Raw genomic sequence first — 14,049 nt, forward strand, 5'->3', positions numbered from 1 at the left:
TCGGTGGGGGCGCCAGTGGGGACAGACAGGGAGGCAGGCGCTGTCCTGTATGTCGCCTTGCCCTCTCCGCATTGATAGTCGAGTCGAGCTGGTTACAGCTTGACGACCTGCCTCGCCTCGTCGACGCGTCGCAACAAGGACGCGACGCACCCCTGCTGCACCCCGCGTAAACGCCGCGCAAACACCTAACGTAGCTCGGCCCAGAAACCCACCGCGGGGGCCACGACGCACGCCCAGACGCGGTAAACATAAACACAGGGACGCGGCCGAAGCGAATCTGCGCTGCTCTGCGAGCCATGCGACGCGTGTTTGGTCGCGCGGGGCCACACCACCACCACGTCATGTCAGGCTGTTAACACCCCCAAACACTGCCTGGGCCGCGTTGCCCCTTGGCGCACGCCACAGGAAACTTGGCCACGGATACACCGAGCCCAGTCCCTTGCTGCTGGCGTCAGCAGCTGCGCTTTCCTATCCTTTCCCTGCACCGCCTGTGCACGTCAGACTGTCTCGTCTAGACGCTTTGGGCGTGTTTGTATTCAATACGTCGTCGCGGAACACGACGCCATGTTATCTGGGGTACCGCGGCAAGCAAACTTGTACGCCGCGTTGTTTATTTGGGGTCTTGACGAGCACGCGGCTGCTTTGCTGCTTTGGTACTGTTTACACGGTGCATTTTGGATTGACTATGATGTGACATTCGTGCGGGACATGGTTGGACGTGATGGCGAAGGAGTGAGCCGCGTTCGACGCACCCGCTCCTCCATGACTATGAGTGTGTGTGATGCACTGATGGGGAGTTTTGATACAAACGGAACCGCAAAACAACGCGCGAGGAGCACCAGCTCTCTCGCTAAGCAAAGAGGGGAGACAAAAGAAAACCAAGAGAAAGCTGGGTTTACCAGCCGCGCTGCGTAAAGGGTGGCACGGGTGCGGCGAGGCCGTACTCGCGGATCGTTGACGCGCCAATCGAGCGGCGCTCGCTGCCGTCAACGTCCATGAGTCCAGACTCGTCGTCACTGTCGTCGCCAGACCCAAGCAGCGCACCGAGGCGAAGGGCAGAGTCCGGGGGTGAAAACGCGCCGCCCCTCTCTGAAGGGGCAGGCGAGGGCGAGAAATCGTCGGGAATGTACACTGCTCTGCGAGAGCGAGGTGCAAACGTCGGCGATCCTGGCGCCGATGAAGATGGGCCAAGCGTAGGTGCGAGATCAGCGCCATGCTCCCACAGCATGCGACGCTCCGTCGTCAGCGGGAGATCAGGGACGACCGTCACGCCAGAAGAAAAGCCCTGGCGGGTTGGCGTGTCGTCGTCCATCGCATGCGTCGGGAAGCGCCAGCCGTCCATGGCAGGGTGATGTGCATTGGGAGTGAGGTGCTTGAGGCGAACAGGCGTGACACCAGGTGAATCAAAGCGGTTGCGAAGAGGCCTGGGAAGGGCAGGGCCGGCGTTCTGAGGCGTGAACGAAATGCTGCGACGCTGGCTAAGGTTGGGCGAGGCCGAGCGACGGTGGCGACCCGACTTGGGGGCGGGCATGGGCGATGCAGTGGCGAGGTACAATGCAGTGTGCGACTCGGAGAGCGAAGACTGGTGGGCGTACACGTTGGGTGGGCGGCCCTGGACAAGCGACGAGCGGCGGTCGGGAGCGTTGGGCGCTCCAGGTGGAATGACACTGCCACGCCCACGAGGGACGGGCGAGGGAGTGCGAGCAGGGCGAGAGTTGACGGGGATGAAGGGCTCGTTGACGGGAGTAGAAGGCCGCTTCTCCTCAAGCTCGTCAACCTGGAACGACTGCTCCATTGACAGGATCTCGTCGAGGACGTCGTGCATGTCGCGACCGATGGTCATGGCGCTGGAGCGGGGGACCATCCGTGGGCGACCTCCAGCCTTGAGGGTGGAGCGGGCCGAGGGTGCCTCGAACGCGTTGGCGTGGAGCTCTTCGCACTCGTCCTCGAGAATGGCATCATCGATCGCGACGCTGGCCGTGTTGCCACCGTACCTAGAGCTCGAAGTAGAAGGGTTGCGGCTCAGGCTGCTGGCAGTCGACAGCGAGAAGATGGACGACGCGTTGGACGTGTTGCGCGAGTGGGAAGAGACGAGCTCGGGAACGCGAGAGGGCGACAAGACGGACGCGACTGATGGAGCGCGGTTCGAGTCGGTCGAGATGGGGGATGCGCTGTCCTCTGCGCGACGGCGGGCGCGTCTTTCACCGCGGCGCTGGTCGGCGCGGTTCATGCGGCGGTAGTGTGATGCGTCCCAGTCGTCGCCATTGCTGGCAATGGAAGCAGCAGAGGGAGCGCGCGAGGGATCAGTATCGGTGTCGGCTACAGACGAGTACATTGACTCTCCCCGAGTGTGAGTCAGAGAAGAGAAGGCATCGCCGCGAGCGCAGTCTAATATGCGGTCAGCAAACGCTTCTCACCGCGCGATCGCGATCACTCTTCTCCTTACTCACCGATTGAACAATAAATCCCCTTGCCAGTCTCGACGCGCTTACCACAGTAGCACTGGTATGCGCGAGGAGGGCTATATGTCGACGCGTCATGGTTGATTGGCGTCTTTGGGCAGAAGACCATGGATGAAGAAGCCTCGGCGGCATGCCAAGCCGGCCCGGCAGGCTGGAGAGGGATAGCCTTCAGAGTAGCCGCGGTGAGGCGTTGGTCGGAAGAGACGTACGAGGCGGGCATTTTGAGGGCGAGTGATGGGTTGTCGCCGCCAAGTCGCGTGCCAAGTCGAAGAGTGTTTTGGTTTGGGTTTGGCACAAGTGTGGCCTCTTGCCAGAGAAGCTACGAGTAGGGTGTTGTGTCTAGTGTAGAGTAGTCCAAGAAGATGGGGGAGGGGATGAAAGTAAAGATGACAGTGAAGAGGACCGGGTCGACCGTGTATGAGTGAATGGCCGTTCTAGATGCGCATCTAGGATGACTCGAGTGGTGTGTGGGCTTTTTGTGTGTGGGTTGTTGGGGGAGAAGAAGGATCCGAAGATCGAGAAGGGGAGGGAAGGAAGAAGAGTGGGGGTGTAGGTGTGGGTGCGGCAGATGGATTGGCGTCGGCGGAGGCGGCGGCGGCGGCGCTGGCGACGGGACGGGCGGGCGCACAGGCAAGAGTGTGCGTTTGGGGGCAGGCGGGGCGGGGGGCGTCAATGACGATGGCGAGCAAGTGCGCGCGAAAAGTCAAAGTCGATGCGACGAGGTCGGTGCGCAGATCCAAGACGCGTGGGGCGAGCAATGTGTGTGATGGGTGACGCCGAGTGAAGTGGAGTGATGGGTGACGGACGACCAACACCAAAGGATGATGGGGGGCGGTAGATGAATGAAAGGGGGGGCGAGGGGGGTGGTGATGAGTGGGACCTTGTCCTTGTTGATGTATATGCTCGTGAATGGGGGGAGAGTGAGTATAAACAACAAGAAGCAAGGGGGGGAGAGGGGGGGTTGGATGGATGGATGCAATAGAGCAAGCAAGGATCATGTACATGAAGGGGAGACGAGGCGTCAAACGAGGCGTCGAGGCGTCGCGGCGTCGCCTGGCTGCAAGCAGTCAGTCATGCTGGGTGGGACCGTGTCTCGGCTCTGGTGGCTCTAATGCCCCCCCAGCACCCAGCACGCTCACCTGGCAACTTGGGAACAGGGTCCGTGCGCAGTGTGCCGAAAACAACCACCCAGTGCGCTCTTTAAACCCTGAGTGGACCCCTACGCCAGTGCGCCCCCCCCCGCGCTCCCCTTGAAACGCGTCGTACGGCATGGCTCAGGGTGACAGGGCACAATAGCCCAAGCCAGTTTCAGGGAACTAGTTAGACCCTCTCAGGGCCGGAATTTGTCCCTCATTCCCTGCTATTCTGCCAGGCGTCGTACGCCCTCCCAAAGGTGGTTGTGTTGGGTCTCTTTTGACTAGCGCCTACGCTGCCTGCGGCTCGAAGCCCCTACTACGCACGCACGCTATCAGAAAACTGTCCCCGATAGCAAAGGAGGCGTCTCCCGCAGTCGCACTACAACCTGGCCCAATCCAATGCAAAATGCAACGCGACATGGCATCTGCTCTGGGCACATACCGGAATACATTTACATGCAGTTGCCGGAGTCGTCGATGAAGCAATTGACAACGAGCAGCGACAACTCACTTCTATTTGCTCCCGGCTATTGTGGACGCAAAGGGATGGCCACGACGCGTCCCTGTCCAGTGTGCCCATGACTGGGGGTTCTCCACAGCCTCCACACCCTGTCGGACCAGTCAGTCGCTTCCTGCAGCCGCCTCTGCCTCTGCCTTTTGGACGCTCAAAGGTTCCTGACTGTGACTTTCTTGGGCCCTAGAGAGATCCTATCGAGGCGACCCAGACGTAGAGACGCCGCTAGACCACACTATCAATAGCAGCTAGGCAAGGTAGCCCAGCTCAGGCCAGCCCAGACAGCTGACCCGCAACACGCCAACCACTTCCGCAATCTTTCAGAAAATCAAAAAAGGAGTCACGAACTGAAGCAGCGTTACATGTACTGTTACAGCCCTCGAACATGAGATCCTGAAAGGGCGGAGGAAGGGGGTGGGGTGGGGATAGTGATGGTCGCAGCAGCATGAGTTGCGAGGGAGGCGGTGCGGTGCGACGTTGCATCGCTGTTGTTTGGAGCAGCAGCAGCAATTGCAACGTGGCGACGACGTGTCGCGACGTTGCAGAGTCGCGAGTCGCAAAACACACGCGTCGACCTCGCTTCGCTTGTCTGTTGACAACATGACGACGAGGGCTGGCGGCCTGGCCATGGCGCAGGCCCAATGTCCGGGCGACCGCGATAGCACGACGAGATACAAACAAGGCGGCGTTGCCTGCTTGCCGGCGGGGACCAAAACGGGGGCCCATGCACCTGTTGTTGCTTGTTGCCTGCAGCCCGTGCCACGGCACGATCTCATACCACATTAAGACTCGCTACTCACCCTACGTACATACGTAGCGACGAGGGCCAAGCACCAAGCACCGGGTAGGTAGCCGCGGCTCGCTGCGCGGCAGCTGGGGGTTTAGCGCAAGACATTGCAGTTGTTAGGCGAGGACACGACCTAGGCACGCCCGGGACCCGAGGCGGGCTGCTCATTATCTCCGTTGTTCCGAGCAACGATGCACCTGACAAAGCTGTCGTTGCAACGCGTGGCCCCGTTCATTGGGTGATTACTGACAACGCTGCGCGCGTGGACGCCGCAGAGCGCGTCATGCCGTTAGGCTGGCCGACGAGCCGTCGGATGGCACTGTGGCACCCGGCATGGCGTTTTTTCCGAGGAGGCGATAGAGGGGCTAATGAACCTACACTGGGGCGAGGGGGCGAGCAGAGCGAGGGGTTCACCGAGCACTGCGCAGCATGCAGCAGCAAGAGGGAGCAGCGAAGAGCACACCGACCTGCTGACTGACGCGCGCTCAACCCCCCGCTCCCGCACCTTCCTCTTCCAGGCTGCTTGCTTCTCGGAGCGGCACGACGCACGGCCTGCCGGCCCCTGGTATCTCATGTCGGTTCTCCAGCGGAAGCGCCGACCGACAGAGGCGCGACGCGACCCCCTGTCCGTCCCCCTTCGCCCCCTCGTTGGCCCCTCGCGTCGCGTTGTGCTCGCAGTGCTGTACGAACGCGGCGTACTGTACGCGGTAATGACTAAAGTGGATGCGCAGGGCGGGGGAACATGCACGGCGGGAACATGGAAGGGGGGGCACTCACTCTACCGCGGCGGAGTCTGCCATGCCCGTGCTCGCTTTGACGGCCTCGGCCGGTGCCGGTGCAGGCCGTCAGTGAGCATGCACGGCCAGCAGCCAGGTGCCAGTAAGATCCATGACGCCCGCCCGGCTCGCCCTCAACCGTCGCTCAAACCACCAAAGCACAAGCTATTCCCAGATACAAAGCACGCAACCGCACGTCCGTCCCGGTAGTTGGTTCGCGTTCCAGAGTACTCCGTTCCAGACCAGGCCACACCAGTGCTCGTTCCCACCCCGTACGTCTGATCACCCACCCGCAACGACGTGCGCAGCTTCATTTCGATTGATTGTAATGTATCCACCCACCCCCCTCGTGTCCCAACCCCGACCGACCGACCCAGAAACTCTAACCCGGTGTGATTTCTGATGAAGGTTAAGGGGCCGCGAGGCGGGGCCGGGCCTGTCACGCAGCGGTGTGCTGCTCATTATTAGGCATCATGGCGCGCGGTCGAGATCCTGCTGGCGTGTGCGTGCCGGCCGGCAGTCCGTGCACAACTGCACGGCGACGCAATATGCAGCAGCAGCAGCCAAGTAACGCTCGCTCGCTCGCTGTACTTTCCACGCAACGCCCACAGCCCACCCCCCAGGGCCAACTCTCCATGCCCCAGCCGGGTGGAAGGTTGGGATCTGGGCTTGGCGGCCGTTGTCGCCCGCCTGTCGCCGTCAACCGAGGAGGCGGCAGTGAAAGGAAGGACAGGACAAGGCGACGGCCTGCCTCCCTTTGGCGCCCCCCGCACTCGGCTCGAGCCCGCCCCACAATGATGAGCACAAAGGAGCTGCCTGCCAGCGGGCCCGCTCACGGCGTTCACATCCCCACGACACGACAATAGGGATGCCTGCCCCATTACGGGCGCCGCGCCGCACCGCGCAGCGAGGTTCCGAAGTGCGGCAGCTTCAAAGGCAGCTTGCAGCAGCTAGCTGGTCGCTTGTTCGGAAGCTTGCCTTGGCCTCTCTTTGTTTGGAAGGCGGTCCCCACAGTGCCACTCACGCCAGCAAGGGGCTGGTGCGCCGGCTCGGCTCCCATAGAGCAGCCGGCGTCACGGTCTCTCTCCGGCCGCCCAGAGTCTGTCAGTGTCAGCATGACGCTCGTTCCGGGCCGCTGTGTGTTGGGCGTGACATTCCGCCAAGGATCGACACCTCGTTGGCGCTTGCACTTGCATGTAGCGGAGTGTGCGGAAGGCCTTGCTTGGAACTTGCTATCCAGAGTCCTCCAACAGCCAGCCATGCCGACCGACCACAGCCACATCACGGCCGGCAGCCGCAGCCCAAGCCTGTCGGTCAGCCATGACGTTGCGGTGCAGAGGAGACGTGACATGCCACCGAGCCAGGATCGACAACTCGTTGGCCAAGGTTCGTGGCTGTGTGTCACCCGGAATGGGCCATGAGAAGGCACTCGTCACGTCGGGTTCCTTCAGTGTTCAGAACCCACACGAAGTAATTGAGAGTGCTGCCAACATACCCATTTGGGGCATCAACACGATCGGCTAAGCCCGTGAGGTCTCATGTACACCCTTTTGTCAATGACGACTGACGGCGCCTCACATTGTCCCTCTCCCGCTCGCCGAGGCCCAGCGATCTCCAAGCGTGGCCGCTGCTATCCTTGACACCAGCGGCCAGCGAGCAATCGAGTCGAGTCCGCTTCGACGCCGACGACACCGAGGCTCAGTTGCCCGTTTGCCGCGGCGCGCCGGCACATCAGTCTCCCGACACAGTGGGCGGTTCAGGCAGCGGGGTAGCGGGGTCCCGTGTTAGATTCACTTGTGCCGGTCTCAGCTTGATTGGCGGGGACTCGGCCGTCCCCGCCGAGGTTGAGACCGTCGTTGCCGCTGTGCCAGAACCGGCCGTTACCATCGAGCACAGTCAGTGGCGTATGTCTCGTCAGCCGTCGGCCAATGGCACCCCCGACAGGGCGGGTACACTGTGCATGGCACGACACGCGCGTACCCCAGGCAGGCACCGAGCCCGCAGCGCATATTCCACTGATATGTCTAGATGGCTATATGCCATGTGATCTCGCTCGCGGAGGCGCGAGGTGGCGTTAGTTTGGCGTGCAACCCTCCAGCGAGGGTTGAGGATGGTTGGGTTCGACGAGTGAGCGCTCTTCCCTCGCCTACGCATCGTCCTGTACCGCGCTGAGGCCGGCATACAGCCCGTGCTCTGTCCCAAGGGCGTAGTTGAACGTCATCTGCGCGAGGAGGCTTGGCGCCGGCGACGGCGGCGAGAGCTCGAGCTGGCGGGTTAGCTATTCCCTGGACCGCGCACCCACCCAGTTGATGACGTCCGCGAGCATGTGCGCCTGGCCGACGGCCATGCCGGCCATGATCTCGTGCTGGACGTGGACGATGTGGACGTGGAAGTGGTCTGGGGCGTGGTGAGCGACGTTGCTGCGACACCACGTACAGTAGCTTGGCTGGTAGTGCACGAACAGCCTGAGCTGGCCCCTTTCCACGCCGTACTTCTCCGCAGCGGTAGCGTACGCCTGTGTCTCGATGCGCTGGAGGAGCGGGATGTGCTCGCGCTTAAGATCGCGAATACTCCGGATCTCGCGCGTCTGCACCAGTGCAGTGAGGTACAATGCGTTAAGCGTCACGCCGTCCCACTTCAAGTCTGGCGTGAGCACGAATCCCGTCGCGGCGTCCTCGTCGCGGAAGAGCACGCGGTCGGCCTCCTTGCGGCCCTCGAGGATGGCGTACACCCATTCCAGCCTATCGGGCGGAAAGCTGGCAATGTACGGCGCGACGACGGACGCGTACGCTGCCGGCGTTTCGCGCAGCACGCGCCGCGCCTGCGCAGTGTACTTCTTCACATGTACCTCGGTCGCGGGCCAGATGACCTTGAGCGCTAGGTCGGGGAGCGAGTCGGCCGTGCGTGTGAGCAGCGCGTTGGCGGAGAAGTACTGCGCGAGTTAGCTCGGCCGATGACCGGAGGAGTCACGCCACGCACAGGCCGGTTCTCGAGGAACACGTTGACGTTCTCCAAGCCCGTCTTGACGAGCACCGGCGCCGAGTCGGACGCGATCGCCGTGCGCTGCACGTGGATTATCGCCTGCTCGCCGTGCAGCTTGCCGAGGAGGTAGACCGAGCCGGTCGTCGTGCCTGCGGCGCCGTGAGTGCTGTTCTTCGGCCCACAGACTCCATCAGCACCCACTCTCCATGAGCACTCGCTCAAACTCGAACGTTGCGAGCGTGGCCAGGTCGCATGGCTTGAGGTCGGCGTCGGTGTCGCTCATTTTGCCTCGGTGGTGGTGGTGGGGGTGGGGTGCTGAGCAAACGCCAATGACGAGAAGTGTAACGTTGAGAGTTATCGCAGCATGACCGTCGGAACCGATGGACCGCTGGCTGACCGACCGACGGACCCAAATCCACCAATCTTATCAATGTGGCAGCACACCACCTCGTGACCCTCGACCCTTTTGACCCGGTCCACTTCGACGTCACTTATCTACCTCATCTGCTTCCCGTAACGTCACGCGATAATTCTGATGACATTCTGATACTGATAAAGCAACTATACACCGAACAGCGTACACTGGTGCGTCTTCTCCTTCCTTCCTCTTTCGCGATGAATGTCCAATGCTGTCTGTGCCTGCCACGCAGGCGCTTTTTTCACACGATGAATATGTGCGCGGCGCCGTGGTCGACGCGCGCCATTTGACAATGAGGCGGTAATGCGATTTGTTGGAACCCACACCCGCTTAGAGGCGGGGGGTGGTCGAGGGAGAGTTGTCGACATATGGGCTCCACTGCTTCTTCTTCAGCTCGTCGATGAGCTGCTCCTCGGTGAGGCCGCGGAGCTCGATAGCAGTGTCCTCGCCAGCCTTCTGGGCAGCGATGACAACACCAGCGGCAACCTTGGCCGAAACCTCGCGGATACGGTTGAGGCGGGGGTACAGAAGGCCAGCCTCGGTCTCCTCGGGGGTGAGGGCTTCTGAGAGGGCGATGGCCGAGGCGGTGATCATCTCGTCGGTGATGTGCTTGGCACCCGAAGCAAGAGCACCAAGACCAATGCCGGGGAACACGAGGAAGTTGTTGCCCTGTCCAGGCTCACGGAGCTGGCCGTGGTAGGTGATGGGGTCATATGGCGAGCCCGAGGCGAAGAGCACACGGCCGTCGGTCCAGTTCAGGGCGTCCTCGAAGGAAAGCTCGCACTTGGAGGTGGGGTTGGAGAGGGGGAAGATGATGGGGGCCTCGTTGGTGGCAGCGAGCTGACGGACAACGGGCTCCTCGAAGGCACCAAAGGTGGTCGAGAGACCAACAAGGGCGGTAGGCTGGACGTAGTCGACGACCTCCTGGAGGGTCTTGTACTCCTTGCCCTCAGTGTCCTTGCGGATGAAGTACTCCTTGTGGGCAGCGAGCTTGCCAGCGACAACGTCGTAACGGGTCGAGGTGATGAGACCCTTGGTGTCGATGAGCCAGAAGCGGTCACGGGCCTCGTCCTCGGAGAGACCCTGCATCTTGAAGAAGTTCATCATCTCCTTGGCGACACTGGTGCGAGCGTCAGTTATCTTGCTCAGCCGTGAGACTTGGCCGTGCGGCTCGAGCGTCGAGCCGCCGGTAAGTAATCACTCACCCGACGGCGGCAGAGCCACCACCCAGGAACACGACCTTGTGGTCGGTGAGGGGCCTACCGGAGGCCTTGGAGGCCTGCCTGGCAGCCTTGATGAAGCCACCGAGGATAACCGAACCCGTACTAAGGACCTACGTCAGCATTGGGTCATTGCTGCGTGGGTCGAGGCATGGACTCACCCCTGGATGTCGTCGTTGAACATGCGGTGCGTGTTCTGGTACTTGTCGAGGAACGCAAAGGCGGCCTCAGAGTAGCTAAGGCAGTTGTCAGCACTGGCCTCCTTTGATTGCTGCAATTCGTGGGGTGGGGGGCGAAGGGGTGCGGCAGCGTTGGGGCCTGGGGCACCTGTTCGCAACCGAGCCGGCGGTACCGGCGGCAATCGCGGGCCGTTGGGGAGACCATTGCGCAGGGGCTACTAAAGGATGGGGTGGGGGGCACAAACTCACAAGTCCTCGTGCTGGATGACAGTGTTGGGGAAGGCGTTGGCGGCGGCCTCCATGAACTTCTCCATGAAGACCGAGGCCTCGTCGAGGCCAACACGGGGCTTCTTGAGACCAAGGTAGAGGGGGTCATTCCTGATGGACTCGGTGTTGGTGCCCATGCTGCCAAAGCGTCAGCCAATAGCACACTTCGGTCACACGACGACGTAGGGGTGACTCACTCGAGGACGACGGGGAGGGTTCCGGCGGGGTCAAGACCACCGCCGGCAACGTAGAGGTTGAGCTTGCCGACCGAGATGCCCATGCCGCCGAGACCAAGGTCGCCAAGACCCAGAATGCGCGAGCCGTCGGTCACAACAATGATCTGAGGCTGGTGCTTCAGGGTGGCAGCGTACTCGGCGAGGATAGTAGGGAGTTGGTTCTGGCGGCAATGTCAGCAATGACCTTGTGAACAGGCCGGTGCGAGGTAGTAGCCGCCTCCACCTGCAGTGCTCAGACTCACCTGGTCCTCGATAGAGAGATAGAGACCCTCAGGTCCACCATACACATGAGAATACTTCTGGCATGCCTCACCAACGGTGGGGGTGTAGACGATAGGGGCACTAGGAGGGGTCGTTAGTGGCGCTCTCTCAGGAAGCGATCGGCTCGGTAGTTACCCGGCTGCACTGATCTTACTACTCACAGGTTGACGAGATCGGCCTGAATGGCGGAGAAGAAGAGCTCGGGGTCCTGCTGGCGGACACGCGAGAGGAGACCGTGCTTGTTAAGAGGAGATGGGGTGTCGCGGAGCTGCTGCTGGAGACGGAGGAGCGACTGCTCGCGGGTGATCTTGGGGCGAGCGAGGGCGACACCGCGGCCAAGAGCTGATTTCTGCGTCAGTTTGGCGCTCGCAATGTCTCTGTCTGTGTGGGCAGCAGCAACTCACGAATGGAATTTGACTTGGGGGTGAGGGGAGGCGAGGGTCCAGCGCCGTTGGCACCATTTGGGAGGTGGGCGGAGAGCTTGTGCGAGGTCGTCATGGCGGTGGTCTTGACTGGGCAGACGGTTAGCTGTCTGCAGTGCTGGGGAGGGATTTAGGTTGGCACGATGGCCGGGGAGTGGGGAAGGAGACGGGGGAGGGGTGGTGGTGGTGGTGAGGTGGAGAGGAGGGAGAGCTAACCTGGTGAGTGGTATTGACGGGATACGATGAGCGTGGCTGTGGTGGTGGTGGGTAGGGGGCAAGAAGTGTGGGTGCGCAGGAGTGTACGAGCAGACTGAGCTCTGGCAATGATCATTAGTGCGAGACCTCTTGGGGGGGAGTGTGCTCTGGGTTATATACAAAGGGGGGCTGGGTGGTGGTCTCTCGGGTTGGGGCCTAGTAGGTGTTGTGCGATGTCGTGGGTTAGGCGGTGGGGGAAGGTGGGCCTCGGCAGATGTTGGGACCTGTGCCAAAGTTGAATGAGGTGGAGGGGAAGGGGGGGGGGAGTGGCCGACGCAGGTGTCACGCCTGGGGCCGAGTCGATATCTCGACCAGAGGCCTTAGTCTGTCATGCCGCGCAGAGCAGAGCAGCGCAGCGGCAGGGCGGTTAGAGCGAGCGAGGGAAGGGCAGCGGGCGCGGGGCGGGGGGGCGCGCATTACCCCAATCAAACCATGCAGATGCGCGCGTCAGGACAGAGGGAAGGAACGCGCAGACGACACTCATTACAATTTCTGGCCCGGGCGTCGTTGGATTTGGCGGTGGCGACTGGCACGCCGGATCAATCAGCCACCCTACACCCGGCACCTCGGGGGTCGATCTTTTGGCAGCAGCAGTCACGGCTGAGAAACTAGCCGAGCAAACTAGAGCATCGACTCGCAACAAACAATCCGTCAAGTCCAGACAGCCAGACTGGCTGATGATGCATACAATCATGTGAGCGACACATCACAATCACTGGCACGGCCATGTCCATCAAGCTCTCCTTGTGCAGGGGCAAATCCCTCGCCTCTTTTTTTTAGACGCTCGCTAGCAGCACCTCGCTCGCTCCCAGGCTCCCCCAAGCGGACAGACTGTCTCGCAAAGGATTGTCATCGGTATGCACCAGCATCCCCACACACCTGCAGTCCCAGGCCCCAGGCGCTCTGGCTCTCTCGGTGACATGACATCGCAACAAAAGGATAGGATAGGATAAATTCGAAATTGGCCAGGCGCCGCATCCGTGTTCTCCCGAGTATTCGATACCACGTCGAGATCGCGCGATGGCGGAGAGCGGCGAGCGGGCGCTTGCAACGAGCGAGTGAGCGAAAGGAACGCTTGCAACGCTTGGCGCGTACAGCAGCAGCGCGACAGCGGCAGGGCGGACAGGGAGTGAGGCGAGGGTCGAGACGTGGAGGCTGCAGAAGCAGAGAGACAGACAGCCAGAGACACAGTCACAGCGTCACTGCTCCACCGCCACGATGCCCTATCCGGACTTGTCCGTCCCCACTGACCCCACAAACAATCAGCATGATAGGCAAGGGGCGCGCGCCCCTTCCATGGGTTGCCGAATGCGCGCGTCTCGCGGCAGCCTGCAGCCTCCTCACTGTGGTACGACGATGCATGCATGCACTACAACTACTACTCAAAGGCCGTGGGGCTGCAGCTGCAGCACCAGCACCTCGTTACGCGTGCTCATGCACCTGCTCGCTCTAGCCGCCGCATGCGTTGTCAACGATCTCACGCCGTCTGACACAAGGCGACCCAGGGAAGTGCTCGCGCGACACGCCCGCGATAGGGACACTGGTGACTGTTGCATAATATCACAGACGGACGAGATTATTTTCGAACAGCAGGAGAAGTCCGATAGCGAGCGCGGTCAACCCCGCAACCCGCAGGGCTGAAGCCGCGCGCCGCGGCGAACGCGCTCCGCCCAGAACCCGAGCGGGAGCATGCATGCAGGCTGGCTGCAGCTACAGCTGCCTGGCGGCGCAGGTGCGCCCTATCACCGCGCTGGTGTTTGCAGTTCGGAGGGGAGGCCGACAAACGCTCGCTCACTCGCGACGGCGAAAGCGGACACGCCGTCCGCTTTTGCGGGGTCGGCTGCTTTTTCGTCGGCGTGTCGGTCTTCAAGCCGCCCCCCGCACGCTGCGGCGTGCCGGCGACGCAGGTGGCTGGAGGGCTCATTTCGAACAACAATGCTGCGTGTCGAATTCGCGGCCTCGGTGTCGAATTCTGGCGTCGCGCTCGTGCGGCGCTAGTCGCGCTGCTGGGGAGCGGTATGCGGGCTGTTCCGACGCGCGTGGTGTCGTACGGTGCGTTCGTTGGGGCTGGGGCTGCTGGGGTGGGAGGGTGGGGGTGAGACGACGGTCACGCTCGGTGGGGCTGAGTGTCAGC

General features: G+C 61.9%; 3 protein-coding genes across 3 annotated transcripts; all 3 read right to left on the reverse strand.

Annotated features, from left to right (window-relative positions):
• Positions 1–669: 669 nt before the first annotated feature.
• LOC62_05G006853 (uncharacterized protein) lies at positions 670–3,405 on the reverse strand. The gene is made up of 2 exons (XM_062773367.1): positions 2,451–3,405; positions 670–2,388 (listed from the first exon to the last, which is right to left on the reverse strand). The coding sequence occupies exons 1-2, from the start codon at positions 2,680–2,682 to the stop codon at positions 896–898; spliced, it is 1,725 nt and encodes a 574-aa protein (XP_062629351.1). The 5' UTR covers positions 2,683–3,405; the 3' UTR covers positions 670–895.
• Positions 3,406–7,677: 4,272 nt separating this feature from the next.
• On the reverse strand, positions 7,678–8,991 carry nhm1 (m7GpppX diphosphatase). The gene is made up of 5 exons (XM_062773368.1): positions 8,859–8,991; positions 8,655–8,806; positions 8,112–8,607; positions 7,978–8,072; positions 7,678–7,941 (listed from the first exon to the last, which is right to left on the reverse strand). Exons 1-5 carry the CDS (start codon positions 8,938–8,940, stop codon positions 7,822–7,824), a joined length of 945 nt encoding a protein of 314 aa, XP_062629352.1. The 5' UTR covers positions 8,941–8,991; the 3' UTR covers positions 7,678–7,821.
• A 185-nt stretch (positions 8,992–9,176) lies between these two features.
• malA (NADP-dependent malic enzyme) lies at positions 9,177–12,160 on the reverse strand. The gene is made up of 9 exons (XM_062773369.1): positions 11,877–12,160; positions 11,643–11,750; positions 11,400–11,580; positions 11,220–11,319; positions 10,939–11,138; positions 10,724–10,879; positions 10,457–10,531; positions 10,281–10,400; positions 9,177–10,195 (listed from the first exon to the last, which is right to left on the reverse strand). The coding sequence occupies exons 1-9, from the start codon at positions 11,989–11,991 to the stop codon at positions 9,406–9,408; spliced, it is 1,845 nt and encodes a 614-aa protein (XP_062629353.1). The 5' UTR covers positions 11,992–12,160; the 3' UTR covers positions 9,177–9,405.
• Positions 12,161–14,049: the final 1,889 nt, after the last annotated feature.

This window comes from Vanrija pseudolonga, chromosome 5 (genome assembly GCF_020906515.1).
Source record: "Vanrija pseudolonga chromosome 5, complete sequence".
In the NCBI taxonomy this organism is placed as follows: Eukaryota; Fungi; Basidiomycota; class Tremellomycetes; order Trichosporonales; family Trichosporonaceae; genus Vanrija; species Vanrija pseudolonga.

What these genes read in the sequence shown, in the direction of transcription:
- LOC62_05G006853 (XM_062773367.1), bottom strand. Translation starts at nt 2,682, where the DNA reads ATGCCCGCCTCGTACGTCTCTTCCGACCAACGCCTCACCGCGGCTACT. An exon ending in GGGGATTTATTGTTCAATCG is followed by an intron (nt 2,389 to 2,450) that starts GTGAGTAAGGAG and finishes ACCGCATATTAG; the next exon opens with ACTGCGCTCGCGGCGATGCC.
- nhm1 (XM_062773368.1), bottom strand. Translation starts at nt 8,940, where the DNA reads ATGAGCGACACCGACGCCGACCTCAAGCCATGCGACCTGGCCACGCTC. An exon ending in TGTTCCTCGAGAACCGGCCT is followed by an intron (nt 8,608 to 8,654) that starts GTGCGTGGCGTG and finishes TAACTCGCGCAG; the next exon opens with TACTTCTCCGCCAACGCGCT. An exon ending in TCGCGGACGTCATCAACTGG is followed by an intron (nt 7,942 to 7,977) that starts GTGGGTGCGCGG and finishes CTAACCCGCCAG; the next exon opens with CTCGAGCTCTCGCCGCCGTC.
- malA (XM_062773369.1), bottom strand. Translation starts at nt 11,991, where the DNA reads ATGATCATTGCCAGAGCTCAGTCTGCTCGTACACTCCTGCGCACCCAC. An exon ending in ACCCTCCCCGTCGTCCTCGA is followed by an intron (nt 10,880 to 10,938) that starts GTGAGTCACCCC and finishes ACGCTTTGGCAG; the next exon opens with CATGGGCACCAACACCGAGT. An exon ending in GGTGGCTCTGCCGCCGTCGG is followed by an intron (nt 10,196 to 10,280) that starts GTGAGTGATTAC and finishes CGCTCGCACCAG; the next exon opens with TGTCGCCAAGGAGATGATGA.